We start from the raw sequence: 20,045 nt of genomic DNA on the forward strand, positions 1-20,045 counted from the left end.
CAAGACCGCAATGCACTCTCCAGACCGGAGCGCGCGAGGAGCATCGGTAACCGCTTCGATCCGGGAGCCAACTAAGGGTGAGTATATCACTATTTTTTTTTTTTTTTTTAACAGGGATATGGTGCCCACATTACGTGGGCTGTGCAATATACTCCGCGGGCTGTGCAATATACTACGTGGCTGTGCTATATACTACGTGGCCAGCAGCGAACAATCAGCGACAGGCGCAGTCCGGCCGCGAATTGGCGCGGGATTTGAACCATGCTTCGCTAATTGGTCGCGGCCGGCTGAATCCTGTGTATCCAATGTATTATTCTAAAATCTTCATAAATAAACTACATACATATTCTAGAATACCCGATGCGTTAGATTCGAGCTACCATCTAGTGATTTTATAACAGCTCTTTATCACTGGAGTGGATAATACTGATGCAACATGTGAGCAGTGTGCCAATACCGCTCCTCTGTGCAGCATGTTATAAATTTATTAGCAGGGTGCACACCCTGTTAATGAATCTGGCTTCAGCTAAAAACCATTCGGTCAGACCTTTTCCAAAACTTTTCTATGTAGAACAACTCTGAAGCCAGGCCAATTTTACTTGACTTGTATGCTGCAAAAGCAGAGCAAATATTTTATCAATACGATTCTCAGACAGAATAGCATATTTTTCAATGCAGTTACAACAAATATCTGCATAAATACATTCCAGAGTCACCACCAGAATCTATGCTCCCTTTCAGGCCAGTCTCACACGTCCAGATAATTCCGGTACCGGAATTATCCGTGTCCGTGTGTCCCTGCGTTTATGTGGCACATCAGTGTGGCACACGTGTGCCGACTCGGTACCACACGGAGCGTGCAGGAGACAGCGCTAGAGACAAGCGCTGTCCCCTGCATCTGGTGCTGAAGCCGCCATTCATATCTTCTTTCCAGCAGCGTTTGCTGGAAGGAAGATATGAAAAATCCTTTTTTTTTTTTTTTTTTTTTTGGGGGGGGGGGGGGGGGGAGGGGTTAAAATAAAGATCCCTGTCCCCACCCCCTGTGCGAAACCCCCCCCCCCCCCACACCGTTAATGAAATACTCACCCGGCTCCCTCGCAGCATCCTCTCCTGGCCGCACCTTCTCCTGTATGAGCGGTCACGTGGGGCCGCCCATTAGTGATGAATATGCGGCTCCACCCCTATGGCAGGTGGAGCCGCATATTCATGACTGTAATCGGTGACCGCTCATACAGGAGAAGGTGCGGCCAGGAGAGGACGCTGCGAGGGAGCCGGGTGAGTATTTCATAAACAGCGGGAAGGGGGGGGGGGGGGCGCACAGGGGGTGGGGACAGGGATCTTTATTTTAAACCCGAAAAAAAAAAAAAAAAAAGGATTTTTCATATCTTCTTTCCAGCAAAACGCTGCTGGAAAGAAGATATGAATGGCGGCTTCAGCACCATGTGGGGGGGGAGAGCGCTTACTGTAGCGCTGTCTTCTGCACGGTACACGGACTGCACACGGACAGCGTCTGTGTGCGGTACGTGTTTAACCTGGACCCATTGACTTTAATGGGTCCGTGTAATCCGTGCGCTCCCACGAACATTGACATGTCTCTGTGTTTTGCACACGGACACACGGTCCGTGAAAACACGATGACATATGCAGAGACACATTGATTTCAATGTGTCTACGTGAGTCAGTGTCTCCGGTACGTGAGGAAACTGTCATCTCACGTACCGGAGCCACTGACGTGTGAAACCGGCCTCACACAGTATGAGATAAAACTGGCTGTTTGCAGTCACCACTAGGGGGAGCTCAGGACATAGGAATTGGTATAGCTAATATTACACTGAATGGAAGATGTAAAAATCACGATGCACCGAGCTCCCCCATTGGGGGTGCAGAAAAATACAAGGGCTGTCAGAAGGTAGTAGTAGTCCAGCACCAGCTGAATACTCTCTAACTCACCAGCAGCCAGCCCCACAAATCTAATATCTTAGCACGAGACCAGCCTCTAACTTCCACCGCTTTCCTGGTGCAGAGAGCAGGGGTCTTTAAAACTGTGCAAATAATCCAGCAAACCTAACCCAAATATCAACCTTGTCTGAACTGGTTTAAAGTATATCCATCTACATTACAACCAACATACAATATTAAACAGATGTTTTAGACCTCATGAGACTGGTGCAATAACTTGCATAATGTCTGTGTAATCCGGATATTAAAAAGTGGCCAACTACAAAGCTCCCGAGTCCAAGCAATTCATTTTCCACCCAGCCCGACATCTTAGCAGCAGTAAGGAGGTCACTGAGGAGCTGGCATTCAGATTATGTAGTGTGGCGAGGAGTGTAAGGAGGACCCGTCACCAGGTCAAGAGTGGCCAGAAGCTTATATCGGATTTTATTTTTAAAGAAAATACTATGAAGCCACAGGGAAAGTAAAAACTGGTCACTTTTGAATTGGAGACAATTCCTCTAAACTTTTTACAAAGGATTATACAACATTCCTGTGATAGATTGTCAAAGAAAGTACAATAGCCTCATCAGGTCTGAAAGATCTCTACAATATATGCATTTTGAATGGTAAAATCTGGTCACACATCCACTCAGAGCACTTCTCATTTTTAATCGTCTCCTTCCTTGTCAATAATATATTTAACATGTAGGAGAACATCGCATAAGTCATATATACTGCATGAGAGTATGCTATTGGCTTTTACTATTCAATATGTAACTAAAACGAATCATATGTACAAGGCCTCAACACAGGGCCGATAGATGTCCATAGACGAGGTTTAGGCCTTTAGTCTGCTCCAGCAATATGGCCCATTACAGAAATAAATTCAACAAAAGGGAAAATCCTCAGTTCTCCTGCTTCACCCCTGGCGGGCCAGGTGAATAGGACACAGGGGATGAAGCTGAAGTCCTGTGGTTTTTTGTCTTCCATTGAATTTTCAATGTCTTTGGACCATGATACTCAACTGCCTGTACCCAATCTGAAGACCCGTGATTGGGGAGTGGGCCGCTCTATTTTTTCTAATTACTATATTACAGAAATAGTGTTCGTATGAAGCATTGCTTTCAGCATGTGAATACATTTTGTAAAATTAAATTAAAGTTACACACACACTGTTTTGCACCCAGAAATAATCCACAAGCAAAAGTGTCTTAAACAGGGAGTGTAAAACTATACAGACTTTTTATAACAGTCCAAATCAATATATTACATTGCAGGCAATCTGGTGGACTCCAGCCCTCACCCAATCAATCAGTAACATGGCAGACGTCCAGGAGTATACATGGGTGGCCTATCCTTGGGACACAACAGCTGGGGTGTACACGCGGCCGTGCCTGGCCTTTATTCTGAGCAAGGCTTGGACTCTGATGTTCTATCCTAACATAGGCCATCCATGAATATTCCCCCAACAAACCTCTAAATGTTTCCTGCTGGCTCTCACTATGTAAGACAGCAAATAGAAATGCCATTCGCTTGTGTCCTTTAAATATTCTTGGAAACCCCCTGCGAAGTCTGTCCACTGCTTATCAAGTCCATTATATTATAGTATATATCAGAGCTGAACTGTATGACAGAATTGCAACTAAAGCTGCATTTACAGTGGCCGATCGCTGAACTAGCCAACCTAGGAATGCTCACTCCCCGGCAATGGAAATGACCACCAGAAGAACAAACAAAATCAATGTCCTCAGCAGCACATCCACTGATGTAAACAGGACATAGGCGGTCATTGTTCTTGGCAGCACATACCGATCTACTAATGATCGTTCTGCTGTAAAACAACTATTAAACAGTCTCCAATAGATAAATATGTACCGATCAGCAGTCATTTAGCGACCACAGGTCGGCTTATGTAAACGTACCCAAAAAAAAAAACAAGATGGAAAATGGAAAATTGTAGTGAGCTACATCTCCTGATGGGAGCGACTATCACATTCTGAGGAAATCTGAGCACGCAGCATGTACAGACTGAACTGAAGAGCGCGACAACACGGGATAAGCGTGCGAGATCAGCGCATTAATGCCGAGCATGATAAATGTGCCATTCATATGAACTGAGGCACAAGCCAACTCCCCAGCAGAAAATGCAAATGGAGAACAATTGTGGTACATTCATGGCAGCGTGCAGTAATTAGTGACAGTGCCCGCTCTGTTCTGAGGGCACCGCATTAACCCTCACACACAGATTAACAGACTAGATGAAATACCCGCTGCTGGGGGCGAACTGGCACACACCTGCGGCAGCTGCACACAAGCCTCCCCACTGAGTTTGGGATGAACCTTGGATAGTACTTTTCAACAACTAATGAAAGTGTCATTTAGTCTGGGGACAGAATGCCCGTGGTGTACTCTTCAATGATGAGCAGGGGGCTGGAGGTCTTCTATCAAAGGTTCCACAAGTGATCAGGGGTCTCAAAACATCTATAGTTTTACTTGGATTTTGGCAAAGATGTCTGATCAAAGAATATTAAGCTGTGGAATAAGCATTATTGTGACAGGTTCAGACGACTTGGTTCAAATCTCCTTACTTCCTAACTGATGTATTGAGCAGCGGTATCAGAGCCTTGGGTATCAGTAGAGGTTACTCTGGAGTTATAGAACACCACACACGGATGTCACCGCATTGTTCAAGCTTCTGGAGGCGCAGTCCGACCCCCCAGTGCACATGTGGACGGGTAATAGACTAGAGAAACTGCACAAAGCTTTCACTTCAATTCATACACAGAGGTTTGGGGTGTTTTTTATTTTTTAATGAGAATCACAACCCCTTCCTGTATATTGCCCGTTACTTTTGGATCCACTTCTGGCTTTGGCATCAAAAACTGAAGTGATGTTTTTCCCAACCTCTTTTTCCTCCTGCTTTCTCTTCACTGTCACTCCACCATTTCTGTATTTACTCCTCTATTTCTTCTTATGTCCCATTTACCTTACTTATGTTGCCCTTTCCTCTGTTATTCCTCTGTCCCTGCTGTTCTCGTCTCCTCCGCACTGTGCTCTACTCTCCCTCAGCTCTCTTCGCTGTCTTGCTCAGCGCACATGTACAGATTTCTACGCTGGACCCAAAGCCTTCCATCGCATTAATTTGACGCACGTCCGAGTTCCTCCCTTTCACCGTATATAACACCTCTTCTGGACCAGCCTCTCTCTAGCGAGATGAGTTCTGCAACGCCCCAATACTCCTTCAGACAATCCCCGTGCAAGTACCAGGGTTCACAGCCTCTCACGGGGTGTTACGCCTGCCTCCTTACTGTTTTGTGCTCACTTTGTCGCGCCTTTATATCCTTTTTATGTTGCAGACTATCTTACCTTCCTCACATGTATTCTCTCTTCCATACCATCTCACCATTTCCCTTGTGATTTTATAAATTACCTCCACTGTATACTTCTATTTAATTTCTTATATTTGGCCGATTCCTTCATCTTTCCACCACATCATACTGACATATTCAATCTTTTTTTTTGAGGCATCTCACGATGTTTGGTTGACAGTCTGAATTGGTTATCTACCCCCCTTATTGATTTGTGAGTGACATGCCCACATAATGCCCTTATATATTAATTTACGTATATCCATGTTGGGGATTTCCTATTGATCTTGTTTATCTTGCTTCAAACTAATTGCATATACTGCTTTTGAAAGGTTGATTATTTTTTTTCATGTTTTCCTTTTCATTTCTTTTTATTCGTTATGCTGAAATACTACTGTTTTCTGTTCTGTGCCATCACCATGCATATAATACTTGAAAAAGACTTTAAGGGTATGTTCACACGTTCAGGATTTCCATCCTTTTTTTTTCAGGACAGTTTTTTTTTAAAAACTGCAGCTCTTGGCAGAAAACGCAGGTCCTTTTTTTGTCCTTTTTTGATGCGTTTTTGATGCGTTTTTTGATCCTTTTTTTACTGTGTGTTTCCTAGGAAGCTTTTTAGGGCTAAAATGGCTGAAAATACCCTAACCCTACCCCTACCCCTACCCCTAACCCTACCCCTAACCCTATTCTAACCTTAGTGAAAAAAAAAAAAAAAAAATTCTTAATTTTTTTATTGTCCCTACCAATGGGGGTGACAAAGTGGGGGGGGTGTCATTTACTATTTTTTTATTTTGATCACTGAGATAGGTTATATCTCAGTGATCAAAATGCACTTTGGAGCGAATCTGCCTACCGGCAGATTCGGCGGGCGCACTGCGCATGCGCCCGCCATTTTGCAAGATGGCGGCGCCCAGGGAGAAGACGGCCGGACGGACACCGGGACGCCGGGTAAGTATAAGGGGGGGAGATTAGGGCACGGGGGGGGGCATCGGAGCACTGGGGGGGGGGGCATCGGAGCACGGGTGGGGGGCATCGGAGCACGGGGGGGCGGGGCATCGGAGCACAGGGGGGCAGCCACACTCCGCCCACGCACTTCCGCCCGCTCCCCCGCACTTCCTGCTGCAGCGGTTCTGCACATCAAATCGCAGTAAAACCCGCAGATATATTTTTGATCTGCGGGTTTTACTGCGATTTTGACCTCACAATGGAGGTCTATGGGTGCAGAACCGCTGCGGTTCAGGAAGAAGAATTGACATGCTCCTTCTTTTTTCCGGGAGCTATTCAGCGCGGCTTTTTTTTTACAATTTCCGGACCATGTGCACAGTGTGTCCTGTTTTCCATAGGGTACAGTGTACTGTACCCTGCATGGAAAACAGCTGCGGAACCGCAGCGGCAAAACCGCCGCGGTTCCGCGGTAAAAAACGCACTGTGTGAACATGGCCTAAAAGGCTGAAATGGAAATTTCTGCAACTGAGAAAAAAACCATTACTGTCTCCTAGCGTGGCAAAAAATGTTATCATGGCTGAATATCAGTCAAAAGCACAGACATTTTCAAAGTTTTCTTATTGAAGTCTGTTGGCCACTTAGCGCGACCATTATTCTACTTGCACCAATGTCAATCCCGGCACCACTGAAGGCTTCCTTCCTTGACAGAACCCGACACTCCTCCTTACAATCAACACTTCCATGTAACTTAAGGTGGCCACACAGTGGACAGTCAGACAAACCTTCAAAGAATAACGCAAGCCATATCTGATCGACATGAAATGGAAAAACTGTGGCACTCCAGTTATAGGTAGATAAGGAGGGTCCTAAAACCTAGAAGTATTCAGAAAAAACTTGGCACTCATATATGCAAATTATTTACTTTAACCCCTTAGTGACAGTGTTATTAATTTGGTAATAACTCTGAAACGCTTCAACAATTCCCAGTGATTTAAAGACTTATTTCGTGGCACATTATACTTTATGTTAATGGTAAATTTAGGCCGGTATGTTTTTTTGTTTATTTACAAAAAAATATCAGAAATTTGAGAAAAATGTTAAAAATCTAACAACTTTCAAACGTTGAATGATTATCCCTGTGATCCAGATAGTCATACCAGAGCAAAACATTAATAAATAACATTTCCCTCATGTCGGCTTTACATCAGCACAACTTGTAAAATGTGCTTTTATTTTGTTAGCATTTTAGGAGGTTTAAAAATGTAGCAGTAATTATTCATTTTTTCAAAGAAATGTGCAAAATGTATTATTTTTGGGACCTATACTGGTTTGAAGTGACTTTGGGGGTCCTATATATCGGGAAACCCCCAAAGGTGATACCATTTTATAAACAGCACCCCCTGACATATTGAAAACTGCTGTCAGGTAGTTTATTTACCCTTGAAGTGATTTTCAGGAATTAACGCAAAGTCACATAACAGGAATGAAAAAGTGTATTTTTTCCACCCAAATGTTGGCAACTTCTGAACAGGCCGCTGTAGCCAGGAGACTAAGGCCACTATTTGGCCATGAATTGCCATGGCAAACATCAGGACCACACAATCATGATCTTAGGATGCTGATGGGGATAAAGAGGAAGCCCCCACACTCGGTTAACCATTTACATGATGTAGTCACTATTTACAGCAGCATCTAAGGGGTTACACAGATATGGATGGTGCCAACACTGATCGTGGCTGATGCAGCAAGTTGTCAGCTATGGTGTACAGCCGACAGCTGCTGGATTGTTACCTCTATGGGGAGGCTATTCTCTTATATCTCAGGTCAGTAAAAAGACGTATTGGCGGTTAATAACAGTGAAGTAGTACAGTAGAACAGCAGAGGTTTCAGTGAATATAGACCTTCATCAGTGTACAGACTGCGTATGAGAATGGGGAGGAGAGAGAGAGATACAATAGCCAACAGTGTGTGTCGCCAAAGAGCTCAATATGTAGAGGTAAGTGGTGACGGCGTGAACACCGTGATAGCCATCGCACCACCAAACCAGCACTGGATACTATATATTCACCGAAACCTCTGCTGTTCTACTTCACTGCCATTAAAAAGTGTAAATAATTTGCATCCATCCGAGTGCCAAGTTTTTGATCGACATGGCCCTCATTCTTTACACTATTTTCATCACCTTAAGCCTAATTAAGATTGCCAAAAACTTGTCGGTTTTGTGCACATTTTAGCAGCAAATCATCAGATGTTTTTTGATAATGCGCTGTTCAAAGTCACCTGAACGCTGCAGACAATCACAGGCAGCAGCGGCTGGTGGAACAATGAAATCTCCACTGCCTGCGCAGGCATAAATCAAGAAGCAGCCTGTGATGGATCCAGGTGGTTGCCAGTAGGTGAGTAATAATGAGTTTAGTATTATTTTTTTAATATTTTTTAACAAATCCAGTCCCCCAAGAAAGGTTTCATTTTAGTCAACTCATCAGAACATAACTGGAGACCTGGATACAGGAACAGCCGGAGGAGTAAGGAAGCGGTGCCACTGGGGCAGCTGTGTATACAGATCTCCACACTGTTTGTAAAGATTTGCTGTACACATTTCCCTTAGGACAATAATGGAAATTATGTGTGGACATCTCTTTAGCCTCCTCGCTTACATAAAGGTCCCCCTCACCCTCTGCCAGCCACTCATACTCCTCAACCAAATAAGTGTCCCCTTAATCATCTACCAGCCACTTACCCAGCTTCCCCCACACTACCCCGTGGCCCTTCATCCATCGCCCCCTGAAGGAACAGATCTGCCCTCCTCGCCCCCTGGCAGCCCCTGTAGCAGATCAGCCCTCCTCGCCCCCTGGCAGCCCCTGTAGCAGATCAGCCCTCCTAGTCACCTGGCAGCCCCTTCTCCCCCTGTAGCAGCAGATCTGCCCTCCTCACCCCCTGGCAGCCCCTGTAGCAGATCAGCCCTCCTCGCCCCCTGGCAGCCCCTGTAGCAGCAGCTCTGCCCTCCTAGTCCCCTGGCAGCCCCTTCTCCCCCCTGTAGCAGCAGATCAGCCCTCCTCGCCCCCTGGCAGCCCCTGTAGCAGCAGCTCTGCCCTCCTAGCCCCCTGGCAGCCCCTTATCCCCCCTGTAGCAGCAGATCAGCCCTCCTCGCCTCTTGGCAGCCCCTGTAGCAGCAGCTCTGCCCTCCTCGCCCCCTGGCAGCCCCTTCTCCCCCGTAGCAGCAGATCTGCCCTCCTCACCCCCTGGCAGGCCCTTCTCCCCGTGCAGCAGCAACTCTGCCCTCCTCACCCCCTGGCAGCCCCTTCTCCCCCCTGTAGCAGCAGATCAGCCCTCCTCGCCTCTTGGCAGCCCCTGTAGCAGCAGCTCTGCCCTCCTCGCCCCCTGGCAGCCCCTTCTCCCCCGTAGCAGCAGATCTGCCCTCCTCACCCCCTGGCAGCCCCTTCTCCCCGTGCAGCAGCAGCTCTGCCCTCCTCACCCCCTGGCAGCCCCTTCTCCCCCTGTAGCAGCAGATCTGCCCTCCTCGCCCCCTGGCAGCCCCTTCTCCCCCTGTAGCAGCAGATCTGCCCTCCTCGCCCCCTGGCAGCCCCTTCTCCCCCTGTAGCAGCAGATCAGCCCTCCTGGCCCCCTGTAGCAGCAGATCTGCCCTCCTCACCCCCTGGCAGCCCCTTCTCCCCGTGCAGCAGCAGCTCTGCCCTCCTCACCCCCTGGCAGCCCCTTCTCCCCCTGTAGCAGCAGATCTGCCCTCCTGGCCCCCTGGCAGCCCCTTCTCCCCCTGTAGCAGCAGATCTGCCCTCCTGGCCCCCTGGCAGCCCCTTCTCCCCCTGTAGCAGCAGATCTGCCCTCCTCGCCCCCTGGCAGCCCCTTCTCCCCCTGTAGCAGCAGATCTGCCCTCCTCACCCCCTGGCAGCCCCTTCTCCCCCTGTAGCAGCAGATCTGCCCTCCTCGCCCCCTGGCAGCCCCTTCTCCCCCTGTAGCAGCAGATCAGCCCTCCTGGCCCCCTGGCAGCCCCTTCTCCCCCTGTAGCAGCAGATCAGCCCTCCTGGCAGCCCCTGTAGCAGCAGCTCTGCCCTCACACGACGCCCGGTTGTTCCCATGGTGACCGTGTACCTCGTGCAGCCTCCGCCGGGCCCGGTGCAGCGCCTCCTCGTAGCCCTTGTGCCGCAGCTCGCTCAGGCTCTCGTAGTACTCCTCCGGGTCGTCGCTCTCCGTGAACAGCACCTGGGACAGGATCTTCCAGCCGCAGGTGTCCAGGCCGTGGCCCAGGTAGAGCTGCAGGCGGCCGCACAGCTCCTCCACCAGCTCCTCGCTGAGCTCGGGGGCCCCGAACAGCACGGACCACATGCCGGACGGCTCCTCGGGGAAGGCGGGCAGGCAGGGCTCCAGCTCGGCGCTGACGGAGCACAGCTGCTGGTGCACGGCCCGCAGGTCCTGGAAGGAGAAGAGTCCGGCCCAGCTGCAGTCCTCGTCCTCCGGCTCCCGGGCCGGGCTCCCTCCCGGGGTCGCGTCCCTTCTGCCCGGGCCGCCCTCCGGCTCGTCCCTCCTGCAGGGGCTGCGGCTGCCGCCTTTGTCCGCGCTCCGCTGCCGCTGCGCGGTCCGGTTGTGACAGGTGATGGCGAACCTGCCCTCTACCTCATTCCAGGCCACGATGAACACGAACTTGTGCCGCTCCTTCTCCTCGAACACATTGGGCCGCACGGCCACCCAGTCCGCCTCCAGCGTGTCCTCCAGGGCGAACGACGACATCTCCGGCCCTCACCGCCGCCGCCGACCGGCTGTATACGTGCGCGGCGCTGCGGCGGATGGATCCCTGCGAGTGTCTGCAGCCGGATCTCTCTACACTTGTGCCCCTATTGTTATTATCAGCGGCCGCCGGTCATGTGACTAGGCGCCTGGTAAACAGTCACCGGGCAGCGGCCCCGTTCTTCTTCCGCCGTCGCCCGTCTTATCTCCGGCATGACCTCCTCGCCTGTCACCCGCATCACGTAGTCTCCGCCAGACCGGACCGCTCGTTGTTGTCGCCGCTGCCTCCTCCTCTCTCCCCTCAGCGACCTCCCCTTCCCAAGACTATGGAGACAACAAAGCTGTCAGGCCGGTGCTGCTGACGTCACGACCTGCGAAGAAGGAACGTAAACATGCGCACGTGTCCAGTGTCCTGCCGCGCATGCTCACAGAGGGGCCTGCTGGTCGCGTGACTAAACAAGCGCCCCCCAATATGGGACTACAAGGGCCACGATTCATCCGCTGCTTCCCGCACCTCACCTGACCTTAAGGCCATGTTCACACGTTGCGGCTTTTACCGAGGATACGCAGCGTTTTTCACGCTGCAGATCTGCAGCAGGTTCCCATGTGGTTTACAGCACCATGTAAACCTATGGAAAACCAAATCCGCAGTGCACATGCTGTGGAAAAAAAAGTGCGGAAACGCAGCGTTGTTTTACCGCAGCATGTCAATTCTTTGTACGGATCTGCAGCGTTTCTGCACCCATTGACTTGCATTGAGTCGGGCACATCCGCAGCAAAACCACAGATGTAAAAAAGATCTGCAGCTTAGCTGCGGGTGAAACGCTGCAGATCGGGAGGAGGGGCGTGTGTGGGCGGAGACTGCGTGTCTGTGTGTGGGCGGGGGTCTGTGTGTGTGTGTGCAGTCATCGTCCGATGGGACTACAAGTCCCATCAGGCTATGCCTGCTGCAGTGAAAGTGATTGACACATTAGCCAATGATGGGTCAGTAGTAATCCCATCATCCGGCTAATGTGTTGAGTGTAAAAAAAACAAAACATAACTGTACATACAATACATACATACAGTACATTCATACAATACATACATCTAGACATACAGTACATATAACATGGAGTACATACTCACCATCACTTGTCACTTTGATCCCCGAAGCCAGTGTCATCTATAAAAAATATTAAAATAACAAACAAACAATATACTCCCTGATCTGCAGAAATCCAATTAAAACGAGTGTCCCACGACGATCTCCCGTGGAGAGCAGGAGCATCAGCTGATGTTACCGCTCTCCAGGAGCTCCAAGAGTACAATGACGGGAGGAAGGTATCCTTCCGCTCTGTATTCCTCCGCCACTGTAAAAAATAGTCCCTAGTCTCACTTGTGGCACTGCTGTGTGAGAAATTTCCCACGCAGCATTGCCATAAAGTGAGACCCTGAACTAAGGTAACCTCAGTGATGCACTGCAGGAGCCATTGTCTCCTGTCAGTGTGTCACTGAGGGTCCTATAGAGCAGTGACATCACCCAATGTCACTGTTCTATAGGGGAGATCGTCGTGGGCACTCGTTATTAATTGGACTGCATCGGACAGGGAGCATTCGGTTTATTATTTTTACTTTTTTGCAGGCGATTGAGTATGGTAAGTATGGTGAAATTAAGAATATTAAAATACTTTTTTATAATACTACTAGCTGAAGAGCCCGGCGTTGCCTGGGCATAGTAAATATCTGTGGTTAGTTATAGCACCTCGCTTCTCTTATTTTCCCATCACGCCTCTCATTTTCCCAATCACATCTTTCATTTTCCCCCCTCACATCTCTCATTTTCTCCCTCACACCTCTCATTTTCTCCCTCACTCCTCTCATTCCCCCCTAACACTTGTCATTTCGACCTCACACCTGTCATTTTCCGATCACTCCACTATTTTCCCTCACTCCTCTCATTTTGCACTCACACCTTTTAATTTTCACCTCACACCTCTCATTTTCACCTCAGTATATACATGTTTGTCATCTCCCTTATATATAGTATACACCCGTATGTCATCTCCTATATATAGTATATACCTGTATGTCATCTCCCCTGTATATAGTATATACCTACTGTGTGTCATCTCCCCTGTATATAGTATATACCTGTATGTCATCTCCTCCTATATATAGTATATACCTGTATGTCATCTCCTATATATAGTATATACCTGTATGTCATCTCCTCCTGTATATAGTATATACCTGTATGTCATCTCCCCTGTATATAATAAATATATCTGTGTGTCATCTCCTCCTGTATATAGTATATACCTGTATGTCATCTTCTATATATAGCATATACCTGTATGTCATCTCCTCCTGTATATAGCTGTATACCTGTAAGTCATCTGCTCCTGTAAATAGTATAGTTAAGTAAATAAGGCAGCACACTGCAGCGCTAAAACATACAAACTTGCAAAACGAAATTTGAACTGCATTACTGCACTAGAAATGTGAAAAATGAGAGCGTTTAGCGCATAAAAATGGCCAATTTTATGTGTACCTGGTAACCCCGTTACGGCATCTCTCTTATACCAGGTCCTAAACTTGCCTTACCTCGCTGAGAATAAACGTCTCCATCTGAATGGGTACATGTGAAAACCTCTTACTAGACTAAAATTCTCTCTCTCTCTCTGTGGAGGGGCATTGGACCTGCTGTAATTAAAACACCTGAAGCTAGGAGGCGGAGTGCACGATCAGAAGGCTAAAGAATACATTTCAAAAACCTGACCGGCACATCCAAACATAGACTCAGTGTGAACAGGTGCTGAACCTAGAGTCGCCAACTCGTATATAGTTAAGTAAATAAGGCAGCACACTGCAGCGCTAAAAATACAAACTTGAGTTGGCGACTCTAGGTTCAGCACCTGTTCACACTGAGTCTATGTTTGGATGTGCCGGTCAGGTTTTTGAAATGTATTCTTTAGCCTTCTGATCGTGCACTCCGCCTCCTAGCTTCAGGTGTTTTAATTACAGCAGGTCCAATGCCCCTCCACAGAGAGAGAGAATTTTAGTCTAGTAAGAGGTTTTCACATGTACCCATTCAGATGGAGACGTTTATTCTCAGCGAGGTAAGGCAAGTTTAGGACCTGGTATAAGAGAGATGCCGTAACGGGGCTACCAGGTACACATAAAATTGGCCATTTTTATGCGCTAAAAGCTCTCATTTTTCATATTTCTAGTGCAGTAATGCAGTTCAAATTTCGTTTTTCAAGTTTGTATGTTTTAACGCTGCAGTGTGCTGCCTTATTTACTTAACTATATACGAGTTGGCGACTCTAGGTTCAGCACCTGTTCACACTGAGTCTATGTTTGGATGTGCCTGTAAATAGTATATACCTGTGTGTCATCTCCTCCTGTATATAGTATATACCTGTATGTCATCTCCTCCTGTATTTAGTATGTACCTGTATGTCATCTCCTCCTCTATATAGTATATACCTGTGTGTCATCTCCCATGTATATAGTATATACCTGTGTGTCATCTCCTCCTGTATTAGACCTCGTTCACACGTTATTTGCTCAGTATTTTTACCTCAGTATTTGTAAGCTAAATTGGCAGCCTGATAAATCCCCAGCCAACAGGAAGCCCTCCCCCTGGCAGTATATATTAGCTCACATACTGTATACACATAATAGACAGGTCATGTGACTGACAGCTGCCGTATTTCCTATATGATACATTTGTTGCTCTTGTAGTTTGTCTGCTTATTAATCTGATTTTTATTTTTGAAGGATAATACCAGACTTGTGTGTGTTTTAGGCGAGTTTCATGGGTCAAGTTGTGTGTGTTGAGTTGCGTGTGGCGACATGCATGTAGCGACTTTTGTGAGATGAGTTTTGTGTGGCAACATGCGTGTAGCAACTTTTTGTGTGTCGAGTTGCATGTGACAGGTTAGGGTGGTTTCACACTTGCGTTTTTGTCTGCAGCGTTTTTTGCAAAAAAAACACATGCATTTTTTTTCCCTATATTTAACATTGAAAACGCATGCGTTTTTTGGTGTACGCGTTTGCATGCGTTTTTAAACGCATGCGTTTTTTTACTGCATGCGTTCATTTTCAGAAATGCAACTTGTAGTATTTTTGAGAGGCGTTTTTTGGACCAAAAAAAACGCATGCGTTTTCATGCGTTTTTTTGGGGGTCAAAAAATACATTGGAGTCAATGGGGACGCATGCGTTTTTTTGTGCATGCGTTTTTTTGCGTTAAAAACGCATGCGTTTTTCTATTAAAAAACCAGAAAACACACTGATATGCCACCCCCCAACATAAAGGTGATAAAGGGATCCTAACCCTACCCCTAACCCTACCCCTAACCCCAACCCTACCCCTAACCCTAACCTTACCCCTAACCCTAAACCCTAAGGGATCCTAACCCTACCCCTAACCCTAAGGGATCCTAACCCTACCCCTAACCCTAACCCTAATCCCTTTAGGGTTAAAGGTAGGGTTAGGGTTAGGATCCCTGTTGTGAATTCTGTGGCAGAGCTCCCTCCTGTGGTCACAAGTGGTACTTCGGCTGATTCTCTCTGTGAGCTTCTGTTGGTGGAGGGAAGTGGTACTGCGGCTTCTGAGTTTCCTCCCTCAGGTGATGTGGTGAGGTCGTTAGGTGCTTCTCTACTTAACTCCACCTAATGCTTTGATCCTGGCTTCCTGTCAATGTTCCAGTGTTGGACTTGCTTTTCCCTGGATCATTCCTGTGGCCTGCTGCTCTGCATAGCTAAGTTCTTCTTTGCTATTTGTTTGCTATTTTTTTTCTGTCCAGCTTGTCTATTTGTTTTTTCCTGCTTGCTGGAAGCTCTGGGACGCAGAGGGTGTACCTCCGTGCCGTTAGTTCGGTACGGAGGGTCTTTTTGCCCCCTTTGCGTGGTTTTCTTTAGGGTTTTGTGTAGACCGCAAAGTTACCTTTTCTATCCTCTATCTGTTAAGAAAGTCGGGCCTCACTTTGCTGAATCTATTTAATCTCTACGTTTGTCTTTTCATCTTAACTCACAGTCATTATATGTGGGGGGCTGCCTTTTCCTTTGGGGTATTTCTCTGAGGCAAGGTAGGCTTATTTTCTGTCTTCAGGCTAGTTAGTTTCTCAGGCTGTGCCGAGTTGCATAGGCAGAGTTAGGCGCAATCCACGGCTGCCTCTAGTGTTGTTTTGAGAGGATTAGGGATTGCGGTCTGCAGAGTTCCCACGTCTCAGAGCTCGTTCTATGATTTTGGGTTATTGTCAGATCACTGTATGTGCTCTGACCGCTATGTCCATTGTAGTACTGAATTGCCTTTCATAACAGTACAGGAAGCCAAAAGTACTAATGATTCTCAATAGAGGGAAAAAAGAAGTTCTGAGACCATTTTTTTTTCTTTGCACTGTGTTTTGCCTTTTTTTTCCCCTAGACATTTGGGTGGTTCAGTACACAGGTGTAGCGATGGACATTAGAAGTCTGTCTTCATTTGTGGATCAGCTCTCGGCAAGAGTACAAAAGATTCAAGACACTATTGATCAGAAAGCTATGTTGGAACCAAGAATTCCTATTCCTGATTTGTTTTTTGGAGATAGAACTAAGTTTCTGAGTTTCAAAAATAATTGTAAATTATTTCTGGCCTTGAAACCTCGCTCCTCTGGTGATCCAGTTCAACAGGTTTTGATTGTTATTTCTTTTTTGCGCGGCGACCCTCAGGACTGGGCATTTTCTCTCGCGCCAGGAGATCCTGCATTGGGTAATATCGATGCGTTTTTCCTGGCGCTCGGATTGCTGTACGATGAACCTAATTCAGTGGATCAGGCAGAGAAAAATTTGCTGGCTCTTTGTCAGGGTCAGGATGAGATAGAGGTATATTGTCAGAAATGTAGAAAGTGGTCCGTGCTCACTCAATGGAATGAATCTGCGCTGGCAGCTATGTTCAGAAAGGGTCTCTCTGAAGCCCTTAAGGATGTCATGGTGGGATTTCCTATGCCTGCTGGTTTGAATGAGTCTATGTCTTTGGCCATTCAGATCGGTCGACGCTTGCGTGAGCGTAAATCTGTGCACCATTTGGCGGTATTACCTGAGCTTAAACCTGAGCCTATGCAGTGCGATAGGACTTTGACCAGAGTTAAACGGCAAGAACACAGACGTCTGAATGGGCTGTGTTTCTACTGTGGTGATTCCACTCATGCTATCTCTGATTGTCCTAAGCGCACTAAGCGGTTCGCTAGGTCTGCCACCATTGGTACGGTACAGTCAAAATTTCTTCTGTCCGTTACCTTGATCTGCTCTTTGTCATCGTATTCTGTCATGGCATTTGTGGATTCAGGCGCTGCCCTGAATTTGATGGACTTGAAGTATGCTAAGCGTTGTGGGTTTCTCTTAGAGCCCTTGCAGTGTCCTATTCCATTGAGAGGAATTGATGCCACGCCTTTGGCCAAGAATAAGCCTCAATACTGGACCCAGCTGACCATGTGCATGGCTCCTGCACATCAGGAGGTTATTCGCTTTCTGGTGTTGCATAATCTGCATGATTTGGTCGTGTTGGGGTTGCCATGGCTACAAGCCCATAATCCAGTATTAGATTGGAAGTCCATGTCGGTGTCCAGCTGGGGTTGTCAGGGGGTGCATGGTGATGTTCCATTTCTGCCAATTTCGTCATCCACCCCTTCTGAGGTTCCAGAGTTCTTGTCTGATTACCGGGATGTATTTGATGAGCCTAAGTCCGATGCCCTACCTCCGCATAGGGATTGTGATTGTGCTATCAATTTGATTCCTGGTAGTAAATTCCCAAAAGGTCGACTGTTTAATTTATCCGTGCCTGAGCACGCCGCTATGCGCAGTTATGTGAAGGAATCCCTGGAGAAGGGGCATATTCGCCCGTCATCGTCACCATTAGGAGCAGGGTTCTTTTTTGTAGCCAAGAAGGATGGTTCGCTGAGACCTTGTATAGATTACCGCCTTCTAAATAAGATCACGGTTAAATTTCAGTACCCCTTGCCATTGTTATCTGATTTGTTTGCTCGGATTAAGGGGGCTAGTTGGTTCACCAAGATAGATCTTCGTGGTGCGTATAATCTGGTGCGAATCAGGCGAGGAGATGAATGGAAAACTGCATTTAATACGCCCGAGGGTCATTTTGAGTATCTAGTGATGCCATTCGGACTTGTCAATGCTCCATCAGTGTTTCAGTCCTTTATGCATGACATCTTCCGAGAGTACCTGGATAAATTCCTGATTGTGTACTTGGATGACATTTTGATCTTCTCGGATGATTGGGAGTCTCATGTGAAGCAGGTCAGAACAGTTTTTCAGGTCCTGCGTGCTAATTCTTTGTTTGTGAAGGGATCAAAGTGTCTCTTTGATGTGCAGAAGGTTTCATTTTTGGGGTTCATCTTTTCCCCTTCTACTATCGAGATGGATCCTGTTAAGGTCCAAGCCATCCATGATTGGACTCAGCCGACATCTCTGAAAAGTCTGCAAAAGTTCCTGGGCTTTGCTAATTTTTATCGTCGCTTCATCTGCAATTTTTCTAGTATTGCCAAACCATTGACCGATTTGACCAAGAAGGGTGCTGATTTGGTCAATTGGTCTTCTGCTGCTGTGGAAGCTTTTCAAGACTTAAAGCGTCGTTTTTCTTCTGCCCCTGTGTTGTGTCAACCAGATGTTTCTCTTCCGTTCCAGGTCGAGGTTGATGCTTCTGAGATTGGAGCAGGGGCTGTTTTGTCGCAGAGAGGTTCTGATTGCTCAGTGATGAAACCATGCGCTTTTTTTTCCAGGAAGTTTTCGCCTGCTGAGCGAAATTATGATGTGGGCAACCGAGAGTTGCTGGCCATGAAGTGGGCATTCGAGGAGTGGCGTCATTGGCTTGAAGGAGCTAAGCATCGCGTGGTGGTATTGACTGATCATAAGAACTTGACTTATCTTGAGTCTGCTAAGCGGTTGAATCCTAGACAGGCTCGTTGGTCGCTGTTTTTTGCCCGTTTTGACTTTGTGATTTCGTACCTTCTGGGCTCTAAAAATGTGAAGGCGGATGCTCTGTCTAGGAGTTTTGTGCCCAACTCTCTGGGTTTGTCTGAGCCGGCGGGTATCCTCAAGGAAGGAGTAATTGTGTCTGCCATCTCCCCTGATTTGCGGCGGGTGCTGCAAAAATTTCAGGCTAATAAACCTGATCGTTGTCCAGCGGAGAGACTGTTTGTCCCTGATAGGTGGACCAATAAAGTTATCTCTGAGGTTCATTGTTCGGTGTTGGCTGGTCATCCTGGAATCTTTGGTACCAGAGAGTTGGTGGCTAGATCCTTTTGGTGGCCGTCTCTGTCGCGGGATGTGTGTGTTTTTGTGCAGTCCTGTGGGATTTGTGCTCGGGCTAAGCCCTGCTGTTCTCGTGCCAGTGGGTTGCTTTTGCCCTTGCCGGTCCCGAAGAGGCCTTGGACACATATCTCTATGGATTTTATTTCTGATCTTCCCGTTTCTCAAAAGATGTCAGTCATTTGGGTGGTCTGTGATCGCTTTTCTAAAATGGTCCATCTGGTACCCTTGTCTAAATTGCCTTCCTCCTCTGATTTGGTGCCATTGTTCTTCCAGCATGTGGTTCGTTTACATGGCATTCCAGAGAATATCGTTTCTGACAGAGGTTCCCAGTTTGTTTCAAGGTTTTGGCGAGCCTTTTGTGGTAGGATGGGCATTGACTTGTCTTTTTCCTCGGCTTTCCATCCTCAGACTAATGGCCAGACCAAACGAACCAATCAGACCTTGGAAACATATCTGAGATGCTTTGTTTCTGCCGATCAGGATGACTGGGTGTCCTTTTTGCCTTTGGCTGAGTTCGCCCTTAATAATCGGGCCAGCTCGGCTACCTTGGTTTCGCCATTTTTCTGCAATTCTGGGTTCCATCCTCGTTTCTCTTCAGGACAGGTTGAGTCTTCGGACTGTCCTGGTGTGGATACTGTGGTGGACAGGTTGCAGCAGATTTGGACTCATGTAGTGGACAATTTGACCTTGTCCCAGGAGAAGGCTCAACGTTTCGCTAATCGCAGACGCCGTGTGGGTCCCCGACTTCGTGTTGGGGA

At 47.4% G+C, this 20,045-nt stretch overlaps 1 protein-coding gene across 1 annotated transcript in view; it reads right to left on the reverse strand.

The window, feature by feature from the left end:
* The window catches only part of JMY (junction mediating and regulatory protein, p53 cofactor), a 113,053-nt gene extending 101,915 nt beyond the window's left edge, over positions 1 to 11,138 (reverse strand). The window contains exon 1 of the mRNA XM_069749859.1: positions 10,359 to 11,138. Coding sequence (XP_069605960.1) covers positions 10,359 to 10,994 — 636 coding nt within the window. The 5' untranslated portion in view covers positions 10,995 to 11,138. The remainder of the gene's footprint in view (positions 1 to 10,358) is intronic.
* Positions 11,139 to 20,045: the final 8,907 nt, after the last annotated feature.

The sequence above is a fragment of the Ranitomeya imitator genome, chromosome 1, assembly GCF_032444005.1.
Source record: "Ranitomeya imitator isolate aRanImi1 chromosome 1, aRanImi1.pri, whole genome shotgun sequence".
Taxonomy (NCBI): Eukaryota; Metazoa; Chordata; class Amphibia; order Anura; family Dendrobatidae; genus Ranitomeya; species Ranitomeya imitator.